A 13,973-nucleotide genomic window follows, 5' to 3' on the forward strand; every position below is an offset into this window, starting at 1 on the left:
TATTCGATTCTCAGCAGTCTATGCAAGCTTCATTTCAAAAAAAAACCTTCTATTAAGACACAGAGCAAATCTTACAAAATGGAAAATTTAAATAACTTCTTGTATTCTATCAAGCATAATAAAATAAAGATAAAAATCATCAGTAACAAACAATCAAACTCCATCAAACTTCAGAAAGTACAAAACCTCCATGAAGTCCAGTGACACAATGAGTTTTGGATTTGGATCTAGTCCTGAACACTTAGCAGTTTTCTTCTAGATCCAGACAGCTCATCATTTGTGAAAACAGGGGTGGAACTTAGTCTCTCACCTGGATATTATAGCCAGCTTTTGTTTTAGTGCCCTGAGTAACACAGAACCTTGGTATTCTAAAAATAGCCTGCAAGTACTAGAAGAAACGAGTCAGGCTTTAAGCAGAAGCAAGAGGGTAGTGGGCTTGATTATTGCTGGTATAACAGCCTTAATTATATTAATTGCTAGCACCACTGCTTCTGCAATTGCTTTGACATAAGAAGTTAAGACAGCTACTTTTGTTAATCATTTAGCAAAAATGTTACTAATGTGTTGAATATACAAGAGGATTTAGATAGGCATTTGGAAGAATGGATTGATGCTCTTTTTTCTTTTCAAATTATCGAAAGGAGGTTCAGAATTTAAGAGTAAGGAGTCATCTCGAGTGTCATGCCAAATGCCATTGGATTCATGTTAGTTCTAAAATTTACAGTGGTAGTCACTATAATTACAAAAAAGTTTAAAGACCCTTGCAGTGTATTTGGCATAATTCTAACACCTGTCTGGATGTTTTAACTTTACACAGTGAGCTTATGAATTTCAAGAATGCTGCTCTGCTGAGTGTTGATGCGGTAGATACTGCTCATAAAATTACTCATGGCCTGAGGTCAGTATCACTATTTTGATCAAGCTTCAAGAATGGCATATATAGTTTGATCATGCGAGCCCATTTTGTCCTGGGAATACTTTTATTCCTGCCCATCATGTTAAAGTTTGTCTTTAACAACAACAACACATTGGCAGCCAAAGTACATGGCTTGAAGCTGAAAATGGACCCCCAGACAGAGTTATTAAATTAACAGGCTGGCAAGCCAAGGATGGGCAAGATTCTGCACAGAGCCTTACCAACCTAAGACAGAAATGCATTGCTTTTGATAATGTATATTCCATGATGGTTAAGGAAGGCATTCTTGTCAGAACAACCTAAGAATGGCTCAGTCTTGTTAATGAAAAAAAAAGGGGGGGGGAGGCGGAGCACCTTTGGGGCTGCTTGGCAAGAATCTGACATGGGCCAAAAGCAAGGAAATGGGCTGCTTGGCAGAAATATGACATTGGCCAAGGACAAGGAAGTAGGCTTCAGGTAGGAATCTGACATTAGGCTAAAACAAAGAAGTAATTTTAGGCAGGAATCTAAATTTTAGGCTAGAACAAGGAAGTAGGCTTCAGACATGAAAATGACATTGGGCTAGGACAGGGAAGTTGGCTCAGATATTTTGGTCATCCTGATAAGCCCTTAGAAACAGTGATCATGGGAGTGTTCACAGAATTTTGTTTATTGCCTTGCTTGTTCTTTGACTATTTGTGTTTATTGTCTAACTCATTTCTTGACTATTTGCATCTATTGTATTGCTTGACCCTCAATCTAGACCTGACCTATTTACTTGCATGTAATTCAAATGGTATAAAAGCAAAAAGGAGGAGAGGGGATGGGATAGGGGGTTCTAGGAAGGGGAAATGGGGAAATAGGATGGCTTCTGAAATGTAAATAAATAAAATATCCAATAAAAAAAAGAAGTAAATGGGAAGTGTGGGAAAGTCTAGCATGGCATAGGACCCAGGCCTTAGGGAATACCAGCCCCCGCTTTTGTTCAGTTCTATTCACAGTTAATTTATAGACCAGCTGTGCTCTCTAAATGACTGTCACAGCTCTTTGCTACTGAGTTTGTAAGGCAATTTTTGTAAATCCCTAAGAGTTTTATGTATGCCCACTCTCAGGTACTCTGAGCAGTTTCTTATTTAAAAAACAACAGAAACCTTTATATACCCTTGCTATGTGTGTGTATGTACATGTATATGTGTGTGTGTATGTGTGTGTATGTGTGTGTATGTGTGAGTATGTGTGTGAATGTGTATACATGTGTGTATTTGTGTGAATGTGTGTACATGTTTGATTGTGTATGTGTGTATGTATGTATATTTATGTGTGTGTATGTGTGTATGCTTGTGTGTATGTGTGCATATTTGTGTGTATGTGTACATATGTGTGTATGTGTATGCATGTGTGTATGTGTGTGCATGGGTGTTTATATGTATGTATGTATGTATGTGTGTGTGTATGTATATATGTGTGTCTGTGTGTATCTGTATGTATATGTGTATGTGTGTGTTTATGTATATGTGCCTGTGTGTTTGAGTATATATGTGTGTATGTATGTGTGTTTATATGTGTGTGTCTGTCTCTCTGTGTTTGTGTCTGTGTGTATATGTATGTATGTGTAATTGTGTGTGTGTATATGCCTGTGACCAAGCATGCCCATATATGTGAAGCCAGAGGTCTACATTAGGGCCTTCCTCAATCACTCCTCGGTTTTTAATATTTAAAACAGAGCCTTTCACTGAATCTGGAGTTTAGCATTTGGGTTAGAATCATAGCTAGCAAGCCCCAGGGATACTCCAGTCTCTATTTCCTTGGTTCCAGGACTACTGTACCCATGCTATGTGGGTTCTAGGGCTCAGACTTGGATCTTCATGCTTGCATGGCAGGCACTTTAATGGTGAAGTTATCTCTCTAGATGCAGAATGAGGACTTTTAATTTGTTCCCACAACTTCTCACAGCACAAGACTGCCTTTTGTTTATGCTTTTTTAGTTGTCTTTGTTTTTTATATCCTGTTGTACTGCAGACTTCCCCACCATATTTGAAGTTGGAAAATCCATGGAATGCCTGCAGTGGAAACACCTGAAGTTCTAGTCTGCTGTGAACACAGAACATGACAACTGGAAACCAGTTTGCTATTGTTCTCTTGTGGCCCACCTTTGCTTCTCATATCACATCTCCAGGTTATAGGAAGAGCCAGTAGAATGAAGGTTGCTGAATTTCTTGTTTTAGTATCCTGTTAAAGCCCAAAGCTGCAGTATTAGAACCTGGGGGCTGGGTCAAATTTCCTGACTCAGGTTTCTGAGCTTATGCTCCGACTGAAGAAAAGTATTAGGAACAGCTATTAACAGCATGGGTTGTAATTTTTGTCATTTCAAGTCCCATGCTTGGAAAAAAAAAAAAAACCCAACAACTTTCTTCCTCTAAATTTCCATTGTTCAGTTGTGGTTAATGGTGCCTGCTTCTCAAGGCTATGATAAGGACTAAAGAAATGGTAGGTATGAACATCTTACTATGTCAGGATCCATAATGACACTACAGTTTCCATGGGAGTCTGCACCTGGACAGCTCCAACTGTGACCAGCAGAGGGCACGACACATGGGAAGATTCAATCAATGTCTGACACAACATACCCCAGTCTCCGGAAGAAACCCTGTCTCCTGCATGCTGCAGGTATTTATTCAGCTCCATGCCTTGCTTCCTGTCATCACTAAATCATGACAGCTGGTGGCTCAGCCAGTCAGCTCTGACAGGAAATCTCTGACATGTGCAACCACTTTCTCTCCCCCTTTAGCCTCGGCCATACCACCCAAACAAAGTCACACAGTGCATTTTCATTTTTGCTTCCTCATGGGTTCCAGTATAAAATGCATCCGTATGTTCTTCATTGATGGCACAAACAAAAACAAGTAACAAACAAAACCAAACCAAAATAAAAACAAAATCAAGCAAAGCTAAAAGCTTTGGGCTCTCAAGCCAAATGTGGCATTGCCACTGTCTCCTCACGTGGCACTTTACCTACCTTGCTCTGCCATTTGGATCCCTCTGCTGCCCCCAGCCTCATCCAAGGGTCTAATCTTGAGATCTGTTATAAATGGAACACCAAGTGTTTGAGATGAAAATGACTGAATTGAGAATCCAGACTGCACTGGCTGGTGATGCAGAGCCTGTATGAGCTACAGCTTCCTCCATGGTAGACCAGTTGTATCAGCCTACCGGCTGAAACTGCCCAATTGAGTAAATGAAAGGAAGAGCCCATAATTGGACAAAGGAACAAGTCATGAACTTGAGGAATTTGAACTCACTGGACTATAACTAGCCCCCCTTGATCCCAAATGAAATTCTTTGTTTCTTAAAGGTCAAGAGTGAAGACTGAGGAAACCCCAAAGAGATGGGCAAGTTATACCATGGAAAATTCTGACAGAAGAGGGTGGAATGGGAACAAAAGCAAAAGAAGAGGGTAAAGTAACTGAATTATTGAGCACAGACTTCTGAGACTACTTAAAGGTCAGAAGCTCAGGGAGAGACAAGATATGGTTGGTCTTAACTTCAGAAAGATAAATCAGAACTCCTGGGTTTCCAAATAACCTGGGGTGCATCTGAAGGGATACTCAGAACTGGCGCAGCACACGCTTGCATCCAGGAAAGCACTCTATCTGTGCTGGAGGGATTCCTGGCCCAGGCTCTTCAACACATCAAGAACCACCTCTCACAGTATCAAGACAGCAGCAATAAACATGGATTTTTACATGGGCAGAAAGAAAATAATCAATGAGCAATATTTGATATGCTTCATGAACTGTGTGGATGAATGCCAGTGACGGTGGGTCTGTAGTGAGCAGTCTGAGTGCATGGGCTTCTCCAGATATGAGACACAAATCCCTCCCCTCAAATGTATACTTAGATGATTTTCAATTCAATGGAGAATCTCACACATTGCCCAACAGGGTGGATGTGACAAATCTCTTAAGAATTGAGAACGTGTACTTATCTGAGAATCTACAGATGGCCTTTTGGTTCTATGGGCTCAACATTCATCTATTAGAAGTTAGGTTGAAATTTCTGAGCATTAAACAATGTTGCAAAAGAGTCACCTTCAAAAGACAAAAGCATGATAATGACAACAATGATGACGACTGTGACAGTGATGATAATCATAATGATTATATCGATGGTGATGGTGTGATTGTGATTATTATAGATTCCATTAATTGAATAGTAACTATATTTATTTTATAATATTCTTATGATTATCATTAATTGCATTATGTATTATGATCATATACTGTATTATATAAAGTCCCCACATTAATTACAGAAGTAGCTATAAGTTTTTGTTTGGTTCTTTTCAGCTAAGCAAAGAGTTTTAGGAAAGTTAAGGAACTTGTCTTTAATCACAAGTTCAGAGTTGTTAACAGAGTCCAAAAACAGAATGACTATGTGCAGTGGGTAGACTTTGCAAAACAAAGGAACTAACACTAAGTCATTCCAGACTCAAGGTAAACATCATTCTTTACTTTAAAACAAACTCTATATTTTAATGGTTATTATCAAACCCTGTTTGTAAATTGGGAAAAGTGAGAGGTGAAAACCGAAACGGGATCTGTCTTTAAGAACTGCTATTAATCAGATTCTCTGTGTTATTAGCTTAATGCACTAACACCCAGGAAAACCAAAGCACATTTCTCTCTCTCTCTCTCTCTCTCTCTCTCTCTCTCTCTCTCTCTCTCTCTCTCTCTCTCTCTGTGTGTGTGTATGTGTATGTACACATAATTACAATTAAAATCCCTTAGCTTTGCAATTTCAGAGCTAGGGTTCTGGTGGTCTTTGTATCTGGGGCAGAAAACACCCTAAATTTAAAAAGTGGTCAACTATCACAAAAGAGCTGGCAGAGCTCAGGTGCAGTGCCGTCCTTCCTGTAGGATGCTAGCTTCCGTATGGGTTCTGTATAAAGCATCTGCCCCAGGCCTGTCTTCCCTGTCTTCAGTTTAACTGTGGTTAGAAAACTAAAAAAGTCTAAAGTAGGAAGTGGGGATTTGGAAATGAGTATTGTTGGTTGTCATCTGACCAGAGAAGATGAACGAGCAGACAAATCTGAATGCAGAGCAGAGTTACACTATGGGGTGTGGGGGAGCAGAGGTGAAGGCAGAGCTTGGCAATATTTCCTTTCTACAGGAGCTGGCTGTCGTCTGTAAAATTATAAACGACACTATGGCTCCTAGAACCAGTAGGCGCACTGTATATTTCTTCTGTTCACCCTGCCCACAATCCTCACTGGCAACTGAAAGCAGCCAAGTACCAGTAAACAAAAAGAATGCCGACCTCAGATTTTTCTCTCCACGGAGGCACCACACTTGCTTATTAATCTGGAGCCTCCAGAGCTATTAATGTGCATTGTTAAAATGCAATCCTAACATGATTACATAAGTTTCTTGAGGCAATATTGCTGATGTTACATTTAAACTCCAGCAATCAGAACATCGCCATGCCATGCTGGGGAAGAAACTGTAATAGCATTAATTAAAGCCACATCAGCAGCAAGGCAATCCTGTGCCTGGCTTTTCTGGCCATGATTCCACTGAGTCTTTCTGTTTAGATGAATCCCATGGTTCTTTCTGTTCTGAGGTTTGGAGCTTTATCATTTTATTCAGACTGTATACTTTCCTCATTGAGTTTTAGGGTTCTTTTTTTAAAAAAAAACTTTTAATGCAATATTATTCAATTGTTATATACCAATTTTACATAATAGGTTTGATTGTAGCCTTCCCATACGTGTATATAATATATTTTGGTTATATACACCTGACTGCCCTCTCTGTCCCCCTTTCATTCCTGCCGAATTCCTCTTTTTCCCTAGTATGCCTCTATCTTCTACTTTCATGTTTCGCTGTTGTTTGTAACCCAATGAGTTTCCCAGGGTTACTAAGGGAGAATGGGCGAGGCATTATTTATAGGTGCTTATCAGTCAGTGGCTACATCACTGAGGAAAGTATCCTCTCCTCCCCCAACAGAGTGTTGCAGTATTTTATGTTTAACAACTGGTCTGGTGGAGATTTAATAAATGGCAAAGAACAGAAATGCCAAGAATAGAGAAGTGATTTTAAAAATTCCTCCCTACTCTAGCACCCAGATAGAGAGGCTGTTAATATTTTATAATGTTTTTACAGTCTCTGTTGCTGTTGTTGTTGCTCTGATGGGATTTTACAATCACTTGTTTAACTCTTCTTGAATCCATTCATTGCATTTGCTATTGTGTTAAGTAAGAATTTTCACATGAGGATACATTGTAGTTGGATATCCCCCTCCTCACCCTCCCGGTTCCTGAGTTCCCTCACCACCACCGGCCCAGTCTTTGTGTTCCTAGACAGTTTCCCTCTAATTCTCTCATCATGATTTAAGGTGTTTATACAAAATCTAGGAACCACACACACAACTATCTCTCTCTCTCTCTCTCTCTCTCTCTCTCTCTCTCTCTCTCTCTCTCCCTGTTTTAAAAACAGTTGGCTCTCTCCAAAGTTCTCTCATGCTTTTGTTTTTTGCTTAGCATGTTGTGAGCAAAATTTTCATGCTGCTGTATACTATCAGCATGGGCTTATGCAAAATGTAGTATTCCGTAAAAACTGTACACTAGAGATTATTTCCTTTGTAAAAAATTTGAACAAAAGACAAACCAATCATTACCTTTAAAGTTATAACCCACTAAACACTCCCTTCTTAAGGTTGCAGAACTCTGGTTTGAACTGGGGGCTTGTGGCATGCTAGGCAAGTACTCGGCCCTTGTGTTAAATTCCAGCCCAAAGGGTTCCTTTCATGTAGCACAATATAGTAGACTTGTGCATCAGATCACCTGAGCTGATGCTGGGTTGGTGCACAGAGCTGGAGTCATCAGCTTTGTCACTAAGCACAAGCAAAGACGTTGCTGTAGAGCAAGACAGGAACTCTGAAAGGCAGGAAGGACCAGAAGCCCTCTCTGTCAAGCAGGTGATGTTCTTGTTCATCTTGTCATCATGGAGAAGCAGGATGTCAACTCTGCCAGGAGCTGGAGAAGTCCTAAGTGTTGGCAAGTGAATGGAGAAGCAGTTTCTGCTCAGACGTGATGGTGATGTTTGGATCAGCCTGCATAACTGGGCTCAACACCTGGCTTCAAACTGTCCTCATTTTGATGGAAACCCTTACAATTCACCTACCACTAGTCATTCTCTTTACTGTGACCTACCCTGACTTTGTAGTGTCTGCTGTAATGGGACCGTTGACATGGTATCGAAGCCCTGACTTCTTGATGATCAGGCTGCCTTTGAGCCCATCTGCTTTGCCCTGTGGATGGTGGATCTCAGTTAAATGTGCTGGACAATTAGTGTAGCTGTATTGAAAATAAATTTCCCTTTACATTTCCGGACATTTGATCAAATCCAGTTGAACGACTGATGCATGTAGTAGCCCAGCAAGCACCACGGGGCAGATGCAGAAACAGGTAATGAGCTGAGCTGTGGCTCTTTCAGCCGAGCTGAAATTACCCAACAGACAAAAGAAAGAGCTTGATAAGATGGCCGGCAGGCTGTGTAAGTACCAAGTGGTCAGAGGCAGGGGACCTGCTGTGCAGGGAACACACTTAAAGGACTCCTGGCAGAGAGGAAGGTGTGGGGGAGGTTTGAGGTTTAGCTAGTTCTCTGACTCCGAACAATCAAGAAAAGGCTCACAGAAAGGGTGAGGGATCTGTGCCCCGCCAATGCCAGAGCATGAGTCCTGCTGGCCTTTTCTTACTTAAGAAAATGCACAGTGACTATGTTTCCTCATCTCAGCTAAATGCCAAAATGGAACACACTTTAGACACTGCCTGAAGAGATTTTATTTTTCCTGTCTGTATCTTGGGCTCCGTTTGATCAGATTATTAAGGAAAAAACCTAAAAAGCAGGTGCTTGATGTTTATTTTCCTTTGTCATCGATTCAGAAGCCAGTGACATATTTTAGACATCTGTATTAGTGCATATGAACTATACAAAACAAAGGGTTTCATTAGGGAAATTAACAGTAGTTTAAGATTGACAGCCAGGGCTAAGCTTTCTGAGGTTTGCTCAGTTTTGACAAGGCTGCTTTTCCTTAGTAACATGCTTTGAAGGTAGCAGAACTGACGGCTCTATTTCTCAAGAACAACCCCCCTCCATTATCCAGCATTTCCCATTTGACTAGATTCTGGGCAGTGGAATAGAGACAAGAGGGCTCCATGGGCTTCCAAGGCGATAGGCTGCCTGCCCTCCCTGCCTTCCTTCTGACCCTCTACAATTCATGCTGATGAACATGGCGTCTGCAGATAATGTGGAAAACAGGACTTCTTCAGAGGTACAGACAGGGAGAGCGTTCACAAGGACTTTATGCACCCCTGATTTCTGTTGAGCTCCCCAACCAGCCTGCAGGGATAACACTAGATTCAAATGAGACAAAGATGAAAATGGAGGCAACCTAAGCCCCTCTGTTGCATTGATTACACATGTGAGCACATATGCACTAAGAGCAGGAATGGAGTTTGCACCGTGTGCTCCACGCTGTATCAGACAAATCCAGAGAAAGCAAAGTGGCTTCAATTCCTGTGCAGAGCTTCTTTTATTTAAGATTCCACTGCCAAAGCCCTTCCATCTATTCATATGCAGATGTAACCAGAGAGGTTTATACTGCTCAAAGAAAATTCGTGATCAATCTAACATCAAAAGATCCCATTTTGTTTTGTTTCAGAAGCAGGACAGCTGTATTGCTCTTAAGGCTTCCTAGCTTTCCTGGTTATTCTGGGAATAACATCTCTCTTCGGCAATGCTAAGTTCTAGGGGAAAGGGTGTCATGCAGTTCAGGATGAAAAATGACAGAATGGTGTGAAGAAAGCTCTCCACACAAAGGGAACATGCAAGCAGCCTCTCTGACAGATAGAGCAGGAACTCTGGAAGCCACCATACAGGCAACATAGGAATAGAAGGCTGATAGGAACCCAGGGCCAACCAACGGGAACACAGAAAGAATGTAATACTTGGTAACTAACTAAGGAGGATCAATGTCATCCAGGTGTTCACCCCAGAGGGACAGGTCTTGTGCTTAGCCACACCACTTTATCTCTAATATGTTACTTTGGGAAAGTCATACATGGTATTAACTCTTACTTGTCTCCTTTCTGTTGAGTTTATCAACCTCAGTATTGCTGGGAAGACAGACGTCTTCAGGTCTCCAGATGGAGACCCTGTTAACTTTCAGAACAGTGGGTACCTTCACTATTTAAGGCATAGGAGGGCAAGCCTGGGAATTAACTGCTGGTAGAAACAAACCCCAGCCATGAATAAAAGAGATGCAGGCCCTTTAAAATGAGAAATAAGACTGGGAAAAGAAGCCACTTTATTTTTCTAGTCCACTTTATCTTTAGGCCAATTATGAGTAAAATATAGATATATCTGTGTACAGACGAGGAGAGAGGACAACGCATTCTTCATTTTTATTTGTATCTTGTGTTTCAAGGGAACCCGGCACCTGCTGTATTCCATAATTCAGAACTCAGCTTCTTCCAAGGAGCCATGGGGGTTGGAAGGGACAGAAAAGGAGCAGGAGGTGACATAGGACTTTGCTTTGCCAAGTCAGACTTCTTCCCTTGCTTTCATTGACTTTCATTTTTAACTTCAAGAAAGCTTTTTAAAGTCCCCGTGGATGTCAGTAAGTGTGAAGTGACTACCAGAGGTCTTCAAATGAAGCAAGATGCGGTGCTGCTCAATTTCCTTGGTGGCTTACGGGGAGGCATTGGCAGAGGAGGAGGCTGGGCTTTGGAGAAAGGCATGCACCATATTCCCTTGGGAGAGGGCAGGACAGGGTTTTATGTAGCCCAAGCTATCCTCAAACTTGGCATGTAGCCAAAGATGACCATAAACTCTGCATTCTCTTGCCCCGGTCCCAGAATTCTGGGATTATAGGTGTTTGCCATCACATCTTTTGCTAGCTGGTTTTAGCTATTGACTTGACATGCCCTAGAATTGCTTACAATCATCCTAGAATCACTTGGAATAAGGAGTAGTTATCTAGATCAGGATGGTCTGTGAGCCTGTTTATGTGGAATTGTCTCCATTGTTGGTTGATGTAGAAACATTTACCCTGCTGTGGGTGACATCCTTCCCAGGCTAGGGTGGAAACTGTAATAGTAAAGAAAGTTGGCAGGCAGGAAGGCCAGTACGGATGCATTCATTTTTGTCTGCTTGCAATTGTGGATGTGGTGAGACTGTCTCAAGTCCTGTCTCCACGATTCAAAAATGACAGACTACAATTTGGAACTGAGAACCAAATAAACCTTTCCTCCCCAATGTTGCTTTTTTTTTAAATCAGGGGCGGAAGTGAAATTGGGATACATCATTTTTGTGGTGCAGGAGATGGAACCCAGAGCTTCATGCGTCTAAGTAAGCACTCTACCAGCTGAGCTGTACCACAGTCCTCATGTTCTTGTGCGACTCTTCTATAGATGCTCAGCCCTTCTGAGAATGTTTACTCCCTTTTGAAAAATCACCATAATGACAACAATAGTGGCATCTCCCTTGTGATCAGACACACAGGAGTTTAACCAGAACAATGCCCATGGCTTTCCTTTCCTCCCTACTCCCATCAGAAAGTGACTCCACTGGACATGGGGTGTAGGTGGGGCTTAAGGTTTGCCTCATTTAACTTCATAATCTTTCCGACAGTGCTTAGAAGTGACTTGTACAGAATATTCCCACCCAAATGCCCGGCACCTCTTTCCTTGACTCCTTTCCTAGCATCTAGCCTCCCATGAATTACTAAACTTTTATAAAAAAAAAAAAAAAAAAAAAAAGAAAGAAAGAAAGAAAGAAAGAAAAAAGAAAAAAAAGAAAAAGAAGGAAGGGGAAAGACAAAAGAGAAAAATTTAAAGTTATTGGATTTTTTATGATTTCTTATGATTGTCTAGAAGATAGTTCAAACATACTTTGTACTATCTCAGAGGCAAATTTTAAAAATACTTTACTTTTAAATTTTTGTGTGTGTCTTTGTGTACATGTGAATGCAAGGACCCACAAAATCACAGAAGAGGGTGCTGGGATCTCTGGAGCTGGAATTATAATTAGTTGTGAGCAGTCCAATGTGTGCACTAAGAACTGAACTCTGGAGACATTTCTTAGACAAATGCTGAGACATTTCTCCAGTCCTGAGCAGAAGCAGATTTCAAAATAAGGAAGGATTGTAAGAGTCACCCATGGTTACAAATCTTTGATAGAATGTGGCCTGATAAAATTGCTTCATGGATGGAGCTCAGGTTCTCTGAAAACCCCACAAAATGACGCTAAGTGCCACTTTCTTTGTAAGTAAGCAAGCTCCTCTCCTGTGACATCTTGTTGAAGCTAATTGGATTCATGTTTTCAGAAAGGTCATGTGACTTTTCTGCTAATGACTCATTATGAATTAGGCCTACTTTGTGTGTGTGTGTGTGTGTGTGTGTACTTGAGTTAAATGCTGCTCCATTAATAAACTTAATCAGAAAGGTGTTCGTATGGGCTTGAACGGGGATACATGCTATATGTTGTTTTTAATTGGATACAAATTTTTTCTGTCACCAAATAACTACCAGAAGCCTCAGCATAAACTTGGCTTTTCCATGAACAGAAATCCATGCCAAAGCAAATTAGAAGAATGGGGACCCTTGTTCCCTGTGTCTTCAGAAGTAGCCTTTATAATGCAAACTTCTTGAGACAATCAAAATCCTCAAGTAGGTCAGCCACTCAAAAAAGAAATTCTGTGTCATCCTATCACAGACTTAAGAAGTAAGCCTCAGTCTGATGGTTGGCTGAAAAATGTAAATAAATAAAATAACCAATAAAAAATAAAAAGAAAAAAAGAAAAAGGAAAAAAGGAAAAAAAAAAAAAGCCTTCTTGCCCCCATCATTGGTGCTACTGGGTCACTTTTGATAGGGTATGCTGTCTGGTTGATTCACAGGAAGTAATCTCCTGGAGTGGTTCAAATGTTTGATTCTTTTTTCCTTTTCATTAATAAATTCCTCTGAAATGTTTGTGGAATAGAAGAAGGCAAAACATTATCTCTTTGCTTATAGGGAGGTCATGGCTTAGAGATCAAAGGTCAAGGGAGAAGCCATAGGCAGATGGGGCTCTTGAATCCTCACTTGTATCTTACGCCTTACTAGTGGATTCTAATACATTTTAGTGTTCTGTATTAATCTATGAGTTTGGGTTACAAGAAAAGGTCTTTAATTTAAAATGCTGATAGAACTACATATATATTTTACATATATTCTCACTATTTCTTTGTTTCTACCTTTCAGCTATAGGGTCCAATTCTCCAAGTCTTTGAATTTTACCTACTTTACATAAGCTGCTCAGACTTCAATATCAGGCTTTGAAAGTTTCTATATATTTGTTTTTGACCTGAGACTACCTTAGCAAATCTGTCTCCTCAATGAGTATGGTTACCAGAGTAAACTATATCCAGAGGGAATTGTGGCTCTAACAAGTCTTGATCCATTTACTTTCTTAGTAAAATTAATACATTTCTACAAAATTCATGCAAACTCACATTATGCAAATTTTGCTTCAGTCATCCTTAGGAAGTAGAATGCTGGTAACTGCCACACATAATTTAGGCTAAACCTGAAGCCTTAGGGATCGATGTGACATGTGTGACAATTTCCAATAAGATGGTGGAGATTACCCAGCGCAGACCCTACAAACAACCTATAGAGTTCACGAGAGACCTGCATGTGTCTACCCATGTGATGAACAACTCTGCTGTAATTCCTTTTGCTACTTTCTTCAATTCAATGAGTTCCATCCTAAAGGAAAGGGGAGGTTATTTGCATGATCACTGCACAAGCTAAGGGAAAGCATGATTGGAATGCCTAAGACCTTTGCTTCTAAGGTGGCCATTAAAACGCATCCATACCCACAAAGTAGAAAATGAGAAGATAAAGAATGGAATGTTTGCTGAGTGCAATAATACAAAATATTCACGAGTATGCAAGAATGAGAGATCAATGCATCCCCGTGACCAAGACAATGCTTTATCTTCTGCTTGTGTGTGAATTTGTGTGTGTCTCACTGGCCT

The 13,973-nt window shown here is 40.6% G+C and overlaps 1 protein-coding gene across 23 annotated transcripts in view; it reads right to left on the minus strand.

The window, feature by feature from the left end:
* The window catches only part of Pex5l (peroxisomal biogenesis factor 5 like), a 216,885-nt gene that overhangs the window by 128,602 nt on the left and 74,310 nt on the right, over positions 1-13,973 (minus strand). For 3 of the 23 annotated variants that reach the window (XM_076932263.1, XM_076932260.1, XM_076932259.1), the window contains one exon: positions 3,908-3,974. The exons of 17 other annotated variants lie outside the window; for them this stretch is intronic. In XM_076932263.1, coding sequence (XP_076788378.1) covers positions 3,908-3,974 — 67 coding nt within the window. The remainder of the gene's footprint in view (positions 1-3,907; positions 3,975-13,973) is intronic. 3 more of the 23 variants (XM_034500985.2, XM_076932266.1, XM_076932274.1) reach the window with 1 other exon arrangement.

This window comes from Arvicanthis niloticus, chromosome 4, assembly GCF_011762505.2.
Source record: "Arvicanthis niloticus isolate mArvNil1 chromosome 4, mArvNil1.pat.X, whole genome shotgun sequence".
NCBI lineage: Eukaryota > Metazoa > Chordata > Mammalia > Rodentia > Muridae > Arvicanthis > Arvicanthis niloticus.